The sequence below is a fragment of the Carassius gibelio genome, chromosome B20, assembly GCF_023724105.1.
Source record: "Carassius gibelio isolate Cgi1373 ecotype wild population from Czech Republic chromosome B20, carGib1.2-hapl.c, whole genome shotgun sequence".
NCBI lineage: Eukaryota > Metazoa > Chordata > Actinopteri > Cypriniformes > Cyprinidae > Carassius > Carassius gibelio.
In genome coordinates this window covers 2,317,882-2,336,801 of record NC_068415.1, presented here as the reverse complement: position 1 = coordinate 2,336,801, position 18,920 = coordinate 2,317,882, and the positions used below count along the sequence as shown (strand labels likewise).

The 18,920-nt window shown below is 32.8% G+C and overlaps 1 protein-coding gene across 4 annotated transcripts in view; it reads left to right on the top strand.

The window, feature by feature from the left end:
* Nucleotides 1-18,297, top strand: part of LOC127983414 (gephyrin-like) — a 72,338-nt gene extending 54,041 nt beyond the window's left edge. Inside the window, exons 11-25 of one of the 4 annotated variants that reach the window (XM_052585592.1) lie at nt 1,636-1,698; nt 4,108-4,150; nt 4,778-4,915; nt 6,076-6,168; nt 7,812-7,867; nt 7,956-8,075; nt 11,522-11,580; nt 11,665-11,818; nt 12,387-12,508; nt 13,503-13,590; nt 13,908-13,981; nt 14,736-14,800; nt 14,937-15,040; nt 15,604-15,700; nt 17,062-18,297. In XM_052585592.1, the coding sequence (XP_052441552.1) occupies nt 1,636-1,698; nt 4,108-4,150; nt 4,778-4,915; nt 6,076-6,168; nt 7,812-7,867; nt 7,956-8,075; nt 11,522-11,580; nt 11,665-11,818; nt 12,387-12,508; nt 13,503-13,590; nt 13,908-13,981; nt 14,736-14,800; nt 14,937-15,040; nt 15,604-15,700; nt 17,062-17,195 (1,410 nt within the window). In that variant the 3' untranslated portion in view covers nt 17,196-18,297. Of the gene's footprint in view, nt 1-1,635; nt 1,699-4,107; nt 4,151-4,777; nt 4,916-6,075; nt 6,169-7,811; nt 7,868-7,955; nt 8,076-11,521; nt 11,581-11,664; nt 11,819-12,386; nt 12,509-13,502; nt 13,591-13,907; nt 13,982-14,735; nt 14,810-14,936; nt 15,041-15,603; nt 15,701-17,061 lie in introns of all 4 variants that reach the window. The other 3 variants (XM_052585591.1, XM_052585594.1, XM_052585593.1) reach the window with 3 other exon arrangements.
* Nucleotides 18,298-18,920: the final 623 nt, after the last annotated feature.

Below are 18,920 nucleotides of genomic sequence, written 5' to 3'. Positions count from 1 at the left end.
ATTAAGGATTTGTCATTTGTCTTTATTCATTCCACTTTCATCACTAAAAAGGTATGCCGAGCACAAATAATTCCATGAACTCCTGAAGCTATGAAACTAATTATCAAGAATAAGACTTTTTTAAACACCTGATACCAAAATGCCCTTTTTATTTTATATATTTTTTAAATTACGGATTGCTCAAAAACAACATGAGCTGAAAGATGATTAATCAGCTATCATGTGACATCACGAAAATAATAAATCATCTTCCGGGCGATTTCTTGTAAACCCATATTAGATCAGTATTGTATTAATTTTCCCACATCTAGGATATTTAATGAGGGAACTGTTTGCTGAACTGATATCCCAGTGCTTTTAGAGTTGCTGTAATGCAAGTCTTATTTAGTGTGATTTAATTATTAGTTTTTATAATTGGTCTGTATGTACGTGTGTGTGTGTGTGTGTGTGTGTGTGTGTGTGAGAGAGAGAGAGAGAGAGAGAGTATAATGTTTGTCCGTTGATCTCTGATTTTTTTATTTGTATTGATGCCTCAGTTTCTCTGTTTGTATCTTCCTCTGAGTGCACTTTAAAGTCAACATGAAATCAAAATCAAACTCTATTTACTACTTAATACATGTTCCTGAAATAGCAGTTATTAAAGTGGATGGCACATGATGTTGATTTTAAACTGTTTTTGTCCTACTGGCTCTGTAGTTATCTATAAAGCATTGCTTTAAAGGAATAGTTCACGCAAAAATTTAAATTTGCTGACAATATATTTTCTCTAAGGTTATTCGGTTTGTTGATGAGTTTGTTTCTTCATCAGATTTGGAGAAATGTAGCATTGCATCACTTGCTCACCAATGGATGCTCTGCAGTGAATGGGTGCCGTCAGAATGAGAGTCCAAACATCTAATAAAAACATCACAATAATCCACATCACTCCAGTCCATCAGTTAACATCTTGTGAAGCAAAAATACATTTTTAACCATTTCTTCCAGCTAAAATATGAGGCCATAATTCATAATAACGCTTCCTACACAGATCTGCACAGATCAAGCACTGTTTCCAAAATAGTCCAAAAGAGCTCTAAACAATTGTGTGGGTGGATCTTGAAGTGAGAGACAACAGGAAATTAACTTTTTTACTGGAGAAATACATTATTTCTCCAGGATTATGGACTCAGAAGTAAAGGTTTGAAAACAAAAATGTCTTGATGATAGATTTGTTCCTTACAAACACTCAGCTTTTGGCTTCACAAGACATTAACTGATGGACTGGAGTGGTGTGGATTATTGTGATGTTTTTATCAGCTGTTTGGACTCTCATTCTGACGGCACCCATTCACTGCAGAGCATCCATTGATGAGACACTGATGCAATGCATCATTTCTCCAAATCTGATGAAGAAACAAACTCATCTAGCATGAGGACATTTTCAGCTAATATTCATTTTTGGGGGAACTATTCCTTAAAGGTGTCTCTGTGTGTGTTCTTAATATTTTAGCTTGTATTATTCTTGGTGATTTAAATGTAATTGCAAATGAAATGTTCACTAACAACCTAGTGCAAGCTTTCTCTCTGTCTGTCTGTGGCTGTCGCTCTGTTTGCTGTTGCTTGTAACTGATGGACTGATGACTTTATCTCCGTAAGCTCCAGTGTAGGTTGGAGGTGCTTAAAGATGATCGCCGTGGCCATAGGACCTTCAGTTCTCGAGTAACTATCCCAGAACAATCAGTCTTTCACATGCCAAACTCTCTCTGTCTTCTTCTTCTTCTGTGCTTTTGTGTCTTTCTTTTAGCATCTTATTTTGCTTTTCTTTTTGTATATTTTGAACATGATATGATACATGATTAAATTATGATATGAATATTTCATTTCAAGACTAGGATACTATTTTTGTCATTCTTTTGATATTGTGATTTCTATAACTGACACTGTACGAGTGGAGTACAAAATTATTGTTTTATTACATTTTTTTAATCAATGCAAGTAATGCAATGCAAGACTTTTTTGTAGAATTTCAATTATTAATAAATCTACATACAATACGTAAAAAAAATTTTTATCTAAATAAAAGATTTGTGTATTTAAATTGCATGGAAAAGCCATGCTTTAATATTAGACAGTTTTAAACAAACAAACTAATAAGCTTGAAGTGAGGCATAATTTTCAGTCATTCATAAATGAAAACGGTTCGATTTCTGAACTCCGATAAATAAGTCTATATATTATTCACTATTTTATTTTATTTTATTTTATTTTACATAAATACAATTCAGTGAAACTGGTGAAAAAGTGAAAAAGAAGTCGTCAATTAAATAAGAAATCAGGTCATGGGTTTTTTATTAGATTTTTTTACATAAACATTTTAAATTCAGTCATGCATAAATTAAACTTGTAAGATTTCTGGAATCAAAAAAGGCATAGTTTATTTCATTTACAATTTTATTTTATTTACATATATTTTTAAGTAAATGCATTAAGTTAAAAAGCATGAACATGGTTAAAATATGACTAGCTGTGAAACAAGCAATATTCAGTCAGTTCAAATGTATGAAACTGAAACAAATTGGATTTATTAATTATTAATAAATTAATAAATGTATAAATCTGATTTTTATATAAAAAAAAAAACATTTAGTTAATTAGTACTATTACAGAAATCCCACATTTTACATTTATGTATGACTGAAAAATATGCCTTACAATAAGTTTATTATACTAAAACTAAAATCTAAATGGATGGAAATTGCATATGCAATATTCAAATACAAAAATTTCAGATATTGATTTAGGCCTACTTATTTATTTGAGCATACTATCTGAGATTATTTAAAAAAAAAAAAAAAAAAACAATTATGACATGAAAAGCTAGTAGCATAAAATTATGGTTTTAGTTAAAAAAAAAAAAAAAAAAAGTGCTGGTTATTGAACCTGTGCAATTCAAATCCACAAACAAAGTTTGAGAAGTGAGTGTGTTTTGGGGCTTTTGCTGACCTCAGCATCTGGTTTGATTTATTATTCCCTCGCTGCTCGCTGCGGTTTGCTCTTTCAGCTGTTCTGTGCGTCTCTCTCTCATGTTTCATGAGCTCTGTGCTGTTCAGGGTCTCGCTCTCGTAATTGTCTTCCTCTCCTCCTTCAGTTCTTCTCCTCGGGCAGCAGTAGCTCCTCAAGAACATTTCGCTCGCTGTAGTGCTCCAGAGAGTCTATTAGAGCTTTCCTGTCACTGATTATAGGCTGCTTTAACAAGTACAGTCATCACAAACTAGCACTCCAGTCCAGAAGGGTTGAGGTTACAGAGAGGACAACAGGAGAAGAACCACAGCGTTATTAAGGACAGGATCTACCCATTTATATCATGGGAATAGAGTAGACTGTCTTAAAATCAGATGACATTGAATGTTATGTTTTTGGTCTGTAATATTTCTGTCATTAGATATAATGGAAGGCAAACGGGTTTAAGTATTTTTGGCCTGGTTTAGATCATGTTCAGTTTGGACAGGTGAGAAGTCAGTTAGATGGTATCACTGATACAATACTGTTTAAAAGATTGAGATCGGTATGATTTAAAAATAAAAAATTGTAAAGAAATCTATCATTTTATTCAGCAAGGGTGCATTTGATTGATCAAAAGTGGCAGTAAATGTTTCAAACGAATTCTATTTCAAATAAAATGCCATTCTTTTGAATTGACAAAAAAAATTTTTTAAACAAATGTCTTCACTGAAGACTGAAAATTCAGCTTTGAATCTGCAGGAATAAATTTGATACTAAATTACATTCAAATAGCCAATGGCTGTTTAAGTTGTAATAATATTTTACTATTTTAACAGCATTTTTTTATCAAATACATGCAGCCTCTGTAATCAGAAGAGACTGTTTTTATATAAAACATTACAAATCTTACCGACCTCGATCTCTGTGTTTTTCTCCTCATTACATCCCAGAATTCCCGGTTACATGTTTGTCTCTGCGTTTCATATTGATATGACAGCAGCATGACATTGCTTATTGTTTTCTGGGGTTTAGTAGCAAACATCTCATAACAGCTCCATGAATACACAGCAAAATATTAAATATTAACCGGTTTTGTCTCCTTCTTCCCTTGTTTTCTGTCTTCAGGTGCAGTCACGATGCAGCAGCAAAGAAAACATCTTACGAGCAAGTGTGTTTCTTCATGGAATTACTTTTCCTGTGTTTGACCTGCATATGATTATGAAATATCTTTTAGTATTTGTTTTTAAAACAGTATACAATAATAATTTCATATTTCATTATTGTTATAGTTAACTAAAACTATAAAATGTTACTTGGTAATTATTAAAAGTAAAAAAAATAAATAAATAAATAAAATGAAAAATATTTGTAATAATAATAAAAACTATATAGAAACTTTTTTAACTATAAAAAATAACACACAACTAAACAAAACAAAAATAAAAACAGAAAATATAAAAATAAATATTAATAAAATCTCAATGATACTAAAATAATCATAATTAATTATATATAGTTATATTTATTTAAAAGACAAGCTATTTAAAAACATATAATAAATAGACACGCTATAAATATTATGTTAAAGAGACATCATACAGTTTCTGTTTTCTGTGATATTTATTATCGTAAAATTATATGTGAAAATACAGCCTCATTTTTTTTATATATATATTTATATATTGGCATCAGGATCAGGCACGGGACAATCCCATATCAGTTGAACTTTATTTTTGTACTGTTTATATGAAGTGTTGAGGGGTGTGTGTGTGTGTGTGTGTGTGTGTGTGTGCAGGTCATAGTGCGGTGGACATCACCAAAGTGGCTCGGAGACACCGTATGTCTCCATTCCCTCTCACCTCTATGGATAAAGCCTTCATCACTGTGCTGGAGATGACCGCAGTTCTGGGCACTGAGATCATTAACTACAGAGGTACAAACACATTCTGCATTGACTGCTTACCTTTCACTCTGTCTGTCTTTTAATGATTTAGTCCTTTAATAAAGCACATTTTTGGATGCTGGAAGTGAATCCCAGTGTGTGAGATGTAGATCGTATCAGTGTGTGTTAATCTGCTGTGAGACTGATCCTTCAGTAATCTGATGATAGCTTCTTATCTTCAAACCTGTGTGTGTGTGTGTGTGTGTGTTTGTGCAGAGCATCAACTTCATCTTGTATGTGTCTGCTAAAATTCCACATGATAAATAAAAATAGAAAAATAAAACTTCAGTTTATTTCCGCCCAAAAACTGACTTTGACTTTTTAGCAGACAATTCTGGGGGGGTTTCTCACAAATTTATAAATGAATAAACTATTAGCTTTTTTACCATAGAAGAAAAAACAGGATTGCAAGATGATAACACTAAATTTCAGTAAAAAAAGACTGCAAGATGTAAAGATAATTATGAGGGCAAAAATAAAAATTATAAGTTTATAACTGCAGTTGTGAAATATAAACTTATAATTGTGTGGAAAAAGGCAGAATTGCAAGATTTTAGCCTGCAAAATTTATAAAAATTTTACCTTTAAAAAAAATAAATAATAATAATTCAGTGGTGAAAAACAGAATTACAAGATGTAAACAGAATTCTCAAGAAACAAATCAACTGCAAGATGTAAATTCAGTTCTAATAAAAAAAGTCACTATTGTGATATGTAAACTGAAAAATAGAGAGAGAAAAAATCAGAAATGTTAGATCAATTCTGAAAAATCATATTGTAAACTCATTATTAAAAAAAATCTGAATTATGAGATGTAAACTCAAAATTATGAGAAAAAAATAATTTGAGTTGTAAACTCATTATGAAAAAAAAAATCTGAATTGTGAGATGTTAACTCAAAATTAAAAGAAAAAGAGATGTAAAGTCATAAAAAATTGTTATTCCTTGGCAGAAATAAGCTTCCATAGAAGCCAGCATTTAAAATGCACATTTTCTCCAGATTGTTTATTTTTGTATTATATACTATTTATTTGTGGGGGTAAATATCAGGCAGCTCATCATCCTCTATGTGTTTTTAAAAGGCCTGTTTCACATGCATATTATGTGCTAATAAACATATCTAATGTTTTTATCTGTCGATGTTCTCATAGACGGCATGGGTCGTGTTCTGGCTCAGGACGTTTATGCCAAAGACAACCTGCCTCCGTTCCCTGCCTCTGTTAAAGATGGCTACGCTGTAAGAGGTGAGATGACTCCACGATTACCCGGCGTTCTGACAGAGCTGGTTAACTCACGCTCTAGTGCTGCATGTTGAAGCATTACTCATGTCTGCTGGAGAGCGACGCTCCAAACGCCTCTCAGGGGATGCATGTCAAATGCTTCATTCATTTCTTATGGACTTGGTGCTGGATGGGAGTCTCCTGCTTAAAAATGTCATAACAAGAACTTATGCAGAGTAAACTTCAGCACTTGGGGATTTTGCATTAATTGCATATTTATGAGCTCATGAGTATTTACTGACAGTCTGTAAACACGTGTCTGATGTAGGCCATGTTAAGAAAGATTTCTAGAACTTCATAACATTAGGAAGATCTTAACATTCAGTTGCTGTAAATTCAATACTGAGCCTATTTAAGTTTCTTCATACCCACAAAATAATACAGTCTTTCAGTCCCAGCAATTTACCAAATAATATCTCTTGCACACACTCTGTACTGCATACAGTTTGCATATTAATGCAAAATAATACACAGTATGCAACAGTAACTAACAAATAATAACTTAATAACTTCAGCCATTTCAAACGAGCTTAGATTCGACAGTTACACTTTATTTTGATAAACATATCAACTTCTGTAGCTTTCGTCGAATGTGTTTTTTAAAACATTACACTGTTTGTTTCATAACTTTCAGAGAACATTCAAAGAAACATATCCTTAATACTGTTATTAAATAGTAAACAGTTAACAAAATATTTCAAATGGATTAAAAGTCTTGTTTTAAAATGTTCAGAGAACATTCAAAAGTAACGTTCCAATAACGTTTGCAGAATTATTCAAATTGGAACATTCCTTTAATGCTTTTTTTATGTTATTGTCTGCTTCTTATTTCAAAATGTTCAAAGAACATTCCAAACTAGCGTCCCTATTATTTCTGAAAAATGGAAAATTAAATATTCCCTTAATGTTTTAGGTAACATTTTTAAAAAACTGTCCATTTTGAACATTCCTGAGAACATTTGAAATTACATTTTAAGGTGTCTATAACTTAAGAATGTTACCAAAACATTCTTTGAACTTTCCTTTAATGTTTTAGGTAATGTTATTTATTTCAAAACATTCAGAGAACATTTAAAAGTAACATTCCACAATGTTTGTAGAATGTTTAAAATGGAACTTTCCCATAATATTTTGGGGAACGTTATCTAAACCTTCTAATAACGTTTCCTTAATGTTGTTGCTAACGTTCAGTAACATATTTCCAAAAATTCAAAGAACATTTAAAAGTAACATTCCCATAATGTTTGTAGAATGTTTAAAATGGAACTTTCCCATAATATTTTGGGGAACGTTATGTAAACATTCCAGTAATGTTCCCTTAATGTTGTAGCTAACGTTCAGTTACATATTTCAAAACATTCAGAGAACATTCAAAAATAACATCCATTACAGAATGATTCAAATAAAACATTCTATTAACGTTACAACTTGTTTTGAAATGCTCATAGAATGTTCATGTTCTTGGACATTTTGAACATTCCGAGGACATCTGGAACCTTTATTCTGTCCATAATTTAATGGGAATGGTATCAAAACGTTCTTATAATATTTATTTTTTTAGCTGGGAAACAGTAGCATGCTACAATGTTTTCTCTGTGTCCTGACAGCGGCTGATGGTCCTGGTGACAGATTTATTATCGGCGAGTCTCAGGCTGGAGAGCAGGTGAGAAAAGAAAAGATATCGTTTGAGAAATCCACCTTCAGATGTGAGGAAAGTGATCCATAGGGACTGCTGTAACGTGTGTTTCCAGCCCACACACACCGTGATGCCGGGTCAGGTGATGCGGGTGACCACAGGCGCTCCGATTCCATGCGGCGCAGACGCTGTGGTTCAAGTAGAAGACACCGAACTCCTGCGAGAGTCTGAAGACGTGAGTTACAGCCTGCTGATTCTTCAATAAAACATAGTCATACATTATTAAATCATTTTAATTTATTCATATGCACATCGTTCAAAAGTCTGGGGGCGGTAAGTTATTTTTATGTATTTGAAAGTCTCTTTGCTTGATCAAGGCGGCATTTATTTAATCAAAAAAACAGTAAAAATGTTTAAATATTATTACAATAATTTCTATGTAAATATATGATAAAATTGAATTTATTTCTGTGATCAAATCTGTATTTTCAGCATCATTCCTCCAGTCTTCAGTGTCACGTAATCTTTAGAAATCTTTCTAATATGCTGATTTGCTGCTCAAGAAACATTTCTGATTAATATCGATGTTGAAAACTGTTTTGCTGCCCAATATTTTTGTGGAAACTGTGATACAAGATTCTTTGATGAATAGAAAGTTCAAAACAATAACATTGATTTCAAATAGAAATATTTTGTAACATTATAAATGTCTTTAGTGACACTCAATTTAATGCACACGTGATAGATAAAAGTATTAATTTCTTTCAGAAAAATCTTTCTGCCTCACATTTTAAGAACTGTAACCGAGTGAAATGAATCTTTATTTCCTAAGGTTTATTGTGGTCATTTAAAGTTATGAAGGCACACTATGTAATATTATAATATTTATGTTTTTAAGAAGTATATTGTATTTTCATATAAAATAAATGTTGCAGTTACCATGGCTGCAAGAACAATGATTTGTTATTGTTAAAACCATGGGTAATTGTCGTAAGGGAACCTGAAAAAAAAAAAAAAACTTTCACAGGAATGTGCCTGAAAGTGATAAACGGGCCTCATTTTTACCTAAATGATTTATACTTTATTTTAATATATATTAAAAATGTTTAAGGTGTGCATTGTAGCTGACACCTAAATGAACACATTACAATAGTTTTATGACTAAGTCTTTCTCCTCAAATGCTCTTGAGCTTCAAATTTGCGTTTGAGCCAATGTGAAAGAGTAGCATGATTTACATATGATTTACAGGTTATTTTAATAAATATCAAACATTTAATTTAATTGTGCATTATAGCTGACACCTACATGAACATTTACAATTGTTTTTATGACTATAAGTCATTCTCCTCAAATGCTACTGACGTTAGAAAAGTGTATACTAATATCGCATTTAACTTTAGAAGTCCCTAAATTTGAGACTCGTCCGACGTAAAGACTTTATGCATAAATAACTTTATGCCCGTTTTTTTTTTTTTTTTACTTTTAGTTTTCTTTTCTCTTTGCTGGATTGCTGATGTACTCTACCCGGGCATAGATGTTCATCCATCAATGATGAACATTCAGCCGCAAACATGAGGTGCGAGCGGTCGCGAGCGCGGATAGGAGAATGGAGGAAGTTTTTTTTTTTTTTTGGAGCAACTGGGATGGTGCCCATAGACAGTAGATGGTGCTCCCTCTGGGAGTTGGTGCTCTACGAAGACTGCGTACTCTGCGTTTAGGGAGTGACGGTACTGAACACCTTTAATATTGCAGACACTAGTCCATGTCGAGATTTGATTAAATGTTCTACTTTTGATTTATTCATTCAAAAATGGGCGAATTCCGTGACGTTCTGCTTTATACAGAAGGTTTCGTTTCCGCGATTCAATCCCTGTCGCTTTTCAAACACAAACGGGGGGAATTTATGAATGAAAGTGTGAAATATCTGACACAAAACAAAGTTTTTACTATCCTCACGCTTTTTAAAAGTGGGTAACTATCACGTAGTAGACTACACCACTGTAACATTATTTATTTATCATCTCAAACTCTGTGCTTTCATTAAAGCTTCATTTATTGATAGATAAGATAGATAGATAGATAGATAGATAGATAGATAGATAGATAGATAGATAGATAGATAGATAATCATTTTTTACCCAACTTTTCCTCCTTTTCCTACCCAAGACCAGGCTCTTGTCTTCACGACAACAATATCTATACTTCATGTTGAGCATAAATATAAAGCCTACTGATAAAGGACACCGTCAATGATGGCAAAATAGACTATGTTTGACAGGTGCAATATCTGAAAATCGAAAATTATTAATTTATTTTTTAAATTACATTTATATCTCAATATATGTCAGAGTTCAGAGCGGGTTCGCGAATAATTTGAGTCAGTTCGGGAGTTCAAAGCGGGTTTGCCAATCAATTGAGTCCGTTTGTGGATCGCGAATCATTTGAATCAGTTCGGGATTTCGGAGCAGGATCGCGAATCATTTGAGTCAGTTTGAGGATCGCGAATCATTTGAATCAATTCGGGAGTTCGTAGCGGGATCGAATCATTTGAGTCAGTTATGGGGATCGCGAATCATTTGAGTCAGTTTGAGGATCGCGAATCATTTGAATCAATTCGGGAGTTCGTAGCGGGATCGAATCATTTGAGTCAGTTATGGGGATCGCGAATCATTTGAGTCAGTTTGGGGATCGCGAATCATTTGAATCAGTTCGGGAGTTCGTAGCGGGGTCGCGAATCATTTGAGTAAGTTATGGGGATCGCGAATCATTTGAGTCAGTTTGGGAGTTCGGAGCGGGATCGGGAATCATTTGAGTCAGTTTGGGAGTTCGGAGCGGGATCGGGAATCATTTGAGTCAGTTCGGTCTTCGGGAGTTCGTAGCGGGAACGCGAATCATTTGAATCAATTTGGGAGTTCGTAGCGGGAACGCGAATCATTTGAGTCAGTTATGGGGATCGCAAATAATTTGAGTCAGTAGGTACGGGAGTTCATAGCGGGTTCGCGAATCATTTGAATCAGTTCGGGAGTTCAAAGCGGGTTCGCGAATCATTTGAGTCAGTTTGGGAGTTCAAAGCGGGTTCGCGAATCATTTGAGTCAGTTTGGGAGTTCGGAGCGGGATCACGAATCACAAAAGATTCGCGCTCCTAAATTTTCAAATTGGCCATAACGTTTAATTCGTTGCTGCAAACTGGGGTGGCAGCAGGGGTGGGAAGGCTTTCTTTTAGGGTGGCATTTACCCCTGCTAAGAACTTAATTTGAACAACTTTAAAGGGGATTTTCTCAATTTTTTATTATTTTTTAATCTTATAGTTGTATCTCAGTCAAAAATTGTCAGATCCTAGCAAACCATACATCAAAGAAAAGCTTATATATTCAGCTTCAGGTGATCTCAATATCAAGAAATTGATTCTTATGACTGGTTTTGTGGTCCAGGGTTACATATTGACTATCTATTTTTTATACAGCATAATATACTAAATATTTATAATACAAGTATACAAAATTGCAGAAATGGAATGAAATTATTTTATCATATGTTTAGTCAAATTCTACCAAAATTATTTGAAATGTGTGAGGAAGTGAATTGGTACTGTTATTCACTGATGATAATAATCTGAAAATATTTCACTCTGCCATTAAATACCAGCTCGGCTGTCAGTTATCATCTGTTTATTTCTCAGGGCACAGAAGAGCTTGAGGTGCGGATTCTGGTTCAGGCTCGTCCAGGTCAAGACATCAGGTGAGCGTCTGTGAGCGTATCCCAGCCTGACTCTGTGAGTCTCACATGCGTCTGAACTGAAGGAGTCTATCCCGTCTTCTGCAGGCCCATCGGTCACGACATTAAGCGCGGTGAATGCGTGCTGGCCAAAGGCACTCACATGGGCCCGTCTGAGATCGGGCTGCTGGCCACGGTGGGCGTCACAGAGGTGGAAGTACAGAAGTTTCCAGTCGTGGCTGTGATGTCTACAGGCAACGAGGTGCCACTACAACACACACTGCTGTTAAGATCTCAACTGTTTCTTCTAGACAGCGATTACATCTAATGGAGAGCCTCTAGCTTTCTCACACTGTAAAAAATATGATCTTACTCGAGATTTTTGCCTTGACTCCATATCTAAACCTTATTAAATATAGATATATTTACCTGAGAAGGACGAATGTTTTCTGAGAACTCCATTAAATGGTTAATCACTGCTTGCAGGATGGGCTTTAAATAAAACATTATATATATATATATATATATATATATATATATATATATATATATATATATATATGCTATATGACTAGAGGAAACAGAGATAGAGGCTGTGCTGTTCCATTTTTCTAGTTGTGAATAGGCATTAAAAAATATAAAAGTTCAAGCTGTAGTTTTCACAAAAATGCGGACGCTGTCAGAAGTTTGCAGGATCATTCAGTAGACTTCTGCTGACATGTTAGTGACAAAAGCAGTGCTAAAAAGTTACTCTTTAAGTCTTATAAGAAATTCCTGAGCAGCAAGTGTGATTTCATGTATATGCATGTATATGTGTATGTATATTTCAGCTGCTGAACCCAGAGGACGATTTAAACCCTGGTAAAATCAGAGACTCGAACCGCTCGACGCTGCTGGCCACCATACAGGAGCACGGATACCCCACCATCAACCTGGGCATCGTGGGAGACAAGTGAGTCCAATAATAGTGTGTAAAATATAGACCATATAAAACGGGAATTTTTTACCATTCAGTTTTTGATCAATGAATGTATCTGTCATATGCCAAGTCATCTTTATTTATACAGCGCTTTAAACAAAAAAGATTGCGTCAAAACAACTGAACAACTTTAATTAGGAAAACAGTGTGTCGATATGTAGTTATATTTTTTAGTTGTGTTTTTTGTGCCTAAGCATATTGTACCAACAAGAGTACATATAACCAAACTTGTCAGGAATATGCATAAAGGAAAGAGTACTGAAAAACATTGTGCATGTCAAACAATTGCATAGTTAGTATTGTTTTTAGGTTTACATTTAATGTCAGTTTTAAATGTAAAAAAACAAACTGTTTTTTTTTTTTTTTAAACCATTTGACTTGAGTAATGAGAAAACAACATCAAAACTGCATCAAAATTCAACTTCAACAAAATGAGTAACAATCTTAGCTTATTTTTGTAACCTTTTCAATTCTCTCCCCCCAAAAAGTGTGCATATATTAAAATAAATTACTAATGGAGACTCATTTCAGGGGCATTTTTACAAAAATCACAAGCATCTTCCACTGAAACACAAATGACTTAACTAGGTAAACTACTAAACTAGGTATTAAAGCTCCTTCTCTATATTTATCATTTTACTCCAGCAAGCAAAATACATATATTATTGCAACTAGGACTTAAAATGATGTACCATGCATGCATCCTAAATTCCTGAAATGGTTGTAAAGGAAAATTATTACTACAGCCTCATGGAATTGCATGTAATATTGTTAAATCTTGGTAAACTTATGTTAAGTTGACATATTATAAACACAAATAAATGAATTCAGTATGGTTGTAAAAAAACACCCTCCTTTTTATTCTGTTTAATACAGTTATTGCATTTGGTTTTGGTATCTTTAAGGCTATAAATCATGTTTTTGTGGCATCAGTTGTCATGGTTACTGTAACCGTGGTTTCCTGCAGCCCTGATGACCTGTTGAACGCTCTGAATGAGGGAATCAGCCGCGCTGACGTCATCATCACCTCAGGGGGCGTGTCCATGGGGGAAAAGGTACAAGAGTTCGTGCACGTGCTCTGTGAATATAGTTGACAGTTTTAGGAAGATGCATGGAGAAGCAAGACGCTTTGAGTTTACTTTAGTAATAACTTTATACTGACATCTAGTGGCTGGATTGCAGTAAGACTGTCACATCAAAGAGATCTAAAGCTAAAAAAATGAGGTGCCTAATACTTTAAGTATATTAAAGAGAAAACAATTAATACAATCAGGCATTGGTGATATATATATTTATTTATTTTTTTTATTTTTTTTTAATTGGTTCAAGTTTAGCAGATCGTTAAGATCATTGTAAATGGATGTTTTAACAGGATTACCTGAAACAGGTACTTGATATCGACCTTCATGCTCAGATACACTTTGGACGTGTCTTCATGAAACCAGGGTGAGTTTTTGAAGAAACCGGTGACATCTGCGTGAAGATTGTACAAGTAATGCACAATCAGGGTGTTTCCACTTCTGAAACCGCATGAAATGAACCAAACACTTTAATTGAATGAAAACTTTCAAAAAATAATAATAATAAATAAACTACTAACTAAAAATATTTTAATCACATTATTTTTTATTGCCATTTATTTTATTATAAAATAAAATGTATATTTTTATTTAAATTAATAGAATAATATTAAAGTATAGTTTTTAATACTGTTATTATACATTTATCCACTTTAATTATAGCAAAATTTTATCTAAAAAAAAAATCTAACTTGGTTATCAGTTCATTTATTCCGTAGTACTACATTTTATTTATTTTATTTTATTTTAAGCATGTATTTTATTAAAATATTTTTTATTACCATTTACTTAAATTTTTTATTAAATATATTAAATTACATTCATTTTAATACTATTCTATTTTTATTGAAATTATAAAATTCTGATTATAAAGATGTCAGTCCATTTAATACATAGGACTTCATTTTATTTCCTTTTATTTTACTTTATTTTAAAATGCATATTTATTTTATTTAAATAAATAGAATAGAATAGAATAGTTTTAATACTAAACATAAGCGTGTATTGAGACGGTCTCACTTCAGATGACATGCTCTCAGTGTGAAAATGCCCTGATGTTGAGTGTCAAACGGTGAAAATGAGTTCACGCGGGTATTGAGCTCTGGTTTGTCTTCCGTTAGTCTCCCCACAACATTTGCCACTCTTGATATGGACGGGTCTCGAAAACTTATCTTTGCTCTGCCAGGTAGGGACGGTGAGAGAGTTTATTGGTGTATTTTTTCAAAACACATACTAGTCTGTAATCTCAACACATAGATGTGGCTATTTCCTCATGTATTAGTGATTGATCTGTGTGTTTGTGGCTCTCTGGTGATTCACAGGTAACCCTGTGTCAGCGGTCGTAACATGTAACCTCTTCGTCATTCCTGCCTTGAGGAAGATGCAGGGAATCTTAGACCCGCGACCCACTATAATAAAAGCCAGGGTAAGATCACCTTCAACCTTCAACTTTACATAGAATTATATTGGACATTTATATAAAGAGTGCTTCAAAAGTTTGGGGTCAGTAGGATTCTTCTGCTCATATACAGTACAGTAAAAATACAGTAAAAATCGTAATATTGTGAAATATTATTATAATTTAAAATAACTGTATTCTATTGTAATATATAGTAACATGTAATTTATTTCTGTGATGCTCCGCTGTATTTTCAGCATCATTCCTCCAGTCTACAGTGTCACATGATCTTCAGGAATCAGAATAATATTTTTGCTGCTCAAAAGAAAACTGATACATTTTATTGTTGAATGGAATGTTCAAAAGAGCAGCAGTTATTTTATATATATATATATACATATTTTATATTATAAATGTATTTACTGTATTTACTTTTGTTCAACTGAATGCATCCTTGCTGGTAAAAGTATTAATTTACAAAATAAAAGAATATGTCAATGCATGAATTTCCAAACATGAATTGCAAAACATTCAAATCTATTGACAGTCTTGATAATAACAACATCTGAATTGTGCTTAATTGTTTCCAGTTGTCATGTGATGTGAAGCTGGATCCCCGTCCGGAGTATCACCGCTGTATTTTGACATGGCACCATCAGGAACCTCTGCCATGGGCACAGAGCACAGGTCACACATTATATTATTATTATTATTATTATTACAGAAGTGACATGTAAATTATATTCCTTCTTGATTTTTCCTTTCAGAATGTTGAGTTTTGTTTAGATTTATCCTATGTTTTAGACTTTTTGAACAATTGTGTAAATGCCATGCCAATGTAAGAGTTTACCAATCACCTTTGATTTCAGACAATCAGCTGTAGTTTGTGTGTGTGTGTGTGTGTGTGTGTGTGTGTGTGTGTGTGTGTGTGTGTGTATATATATATATATATATATATATATATATATATATATATATATATATAATATTAATATTTTGAATGACTTTTTTATTTTTTGTTTTCATTTTAATTTGAGTGATTTGTTTGTGTGTTTTATCATTAGTAGCAGTTTTATTATTATCATTTTTTATGTTAATATAGTTTTTACGTTACGTTCAATTTTAGTTATTTTTGTACATCAAGTTCAATTAAAAAGCAGAAATGGCATAGCAGTAAGTTTAAATGATTTCAAGTTGCAAAAATGTTGTTTATGGTTTCAGTTTAGTTTAAATATAGTACATATATTTTCATGCATGGTTGGCATTATTTAATTGTTAATTACTAAATTCTTATCCCTAAAAATAGTGATTGCCTGTTGTTTTTAAAAAAAATGCATATTATGTAAAAAAAAATATATATATATATATATATTTTTGTGAAGAGAAGCTGATTTGATTTGGGATACATTTTTCAAAGAAATGCGTAACATAATATAAAAATATATTATAAATTCACAGCTGTTTAAATGTATAATTTATTAGTGTATATATGCTATTGAGTGTGTAGAGGGTTGCTATTCTCTCTTATTTTCTCTTGTTTGTAAAAACAGCAAGATGTACGTTGGTTCCTCTGACATTAGTGGTGTCTGGTTGAAGGCAGTATATGTGTCCCTGCAGCACAAAAACAGTCATAAGTAGCACAGATATATTTGTAGCAATAGCCAACAATACATTGTATATGGATCAAAATGATAGATTTTTCCAAAATGCCAAAAATAATTAGCTTAACTCATAGGTTAATAATCATAGGATATTAAGTAAAGATCATATTTTCAATTTAGATATTTTGTAAATTTCCTTCCAGAAATATATAAGAACTTAATTTTTGATTAGTAATATGCATTGCCAAGAAATGTGAAAATATTGTATCTCAGCCAGATATTGTCCTATCCTAACAAACCATGCATCAATGGTAATCTTATATATTCAGCTTTCAGATTATGTATAAATCTCAATTTCAAAATGTTGACCCTTATGACTGGTTTTGTGGCCAGAGTCAATATTTTCACACATATTTTCATGCTTTTCTTCATCTCGTCTTCCTCCAGGTAACCAAGTTAGCAGCAGACTCATGAGCATGCGCAGCGCTAACGGACTCCTGATGCTACCTCCCAAAACTGAGCAATACGTGGAGCTGCACAAGGGCGAGGTGGTGGACGTCATGGTCATCGGCCGTCTATGATGACAGAAGCGTCCCGACGGACGGAGAGCGACAGTGGTTCACGGTGCATGTTCACATATCATTGACTGTAATATGCAACGGCACAGCTAGTTTTTATTGATTTGGATAACGCTGAAGTATAGTCAACATCTTGATCACAAAACTAGATACATATGAGAAAAAAAAATATTATTTCAAAGAAAGAAAAAAATATACTTTTAAATGATAAAATCTAATTATGAAAAGACATTTATTCTGTATTATTATTAATTATTATTATTGCATTTTTCTTCTCATTATTATTAATTATTATTATTATATTAAGGCAACTTTGTTCTTTTCATTGCAGTTGCTTTGTGTGTTCAATGCTAGATCTTATAGCTGTAGCATTTTAATAGAAACTGAAGGTGCCTGCCAGGAGAGTGAGAAAAAAAAGAAGAACATTATTCCCCGTTTTAACGCAAAAATATCTAAAAAAAAACGAGCGCTTTTGTTTTCGTACGTGGGGAAGAACTCGACAACTTCTGGACTCTGGAGGGTGGCACTTTTTGTCTAATGTGTCACTGACGTGACACTTTTACTTTTTCTCCCATTAGTAGGCATCATGACATCACAAAGAGCTTTGCTTGTCGTTTATATCTCGTGAGTCTTGTTTGTGTGCGCAGTGCCAAACGCGTGGGTGCACGAAGGGCGTGTGCGGGGGAACACGGGCCTGGTCACCCAATCCCTGAAGCTTCCTTATAATCACATGACCTGGTGTAGCCCCGCCCCCGTCCCCCCAGGGGGCGGAGTCACAGGCGAACGTTTTATTTGAATTTACTTTAAAAGACACTAGGAAAAAAGAAACCACAGCTTATTTAAGTGCTGACTGCCTTTTTAATCAACTACACAAAAATGTACAGTAAAAAAACGAATAATTGAATTGTACAGATAAATGTGACCAGCACTCCTGCGGAATATGACCAAGCAATGAGGAGACATTGAACAAATCTGTATATTAACATTTTCTGTAACGATAAGAATCTAATGAGAGAGAATACAATAATAAAATCCTTGATCATTATATAAAAATAGCATTGTGAAATTTTCTTGTAATAAAATGAATAAAAGCATAATTCCTTAATGTGTGTGATTTTTATTTTATTTATTTTTTTACATTTTATGTTGTGGCAAATTACCATGTGTTCAATGGCTGAGACTGATGGATATTGACAATCTGGAGAAAAAGTTATATATATATATATATATATATATATATATATATATATATATATATATATATATATATATATATATAATATCAAATATAAAAATATATATTTTTTTAAAACATATGTGATTTTTTTGTAATAAAAAAAAGAATAGCTATATATATATATATATATATATATATATATATATATATACATACATATATACATACATATATACATACATACATACATACATACATACATACATACATACACACACACACACACACACACACACACACACACACACCCACACACACATTTTGATTATTAACCTAATCTGAATACATTTATCATTTTTAATGTATATATTACAAAAATATATATACAGATTTTGTGTGTGGGTTGTAAACCTTATAATTATGTCAATATATTATAATACAACAAAATATTCATTTACTGTTTCTAATCAAATATATGATTAATATACATCATATACAGTATGTATCATATTATTGTAGTATTACTAACATACTGTATATCATGCTATCTC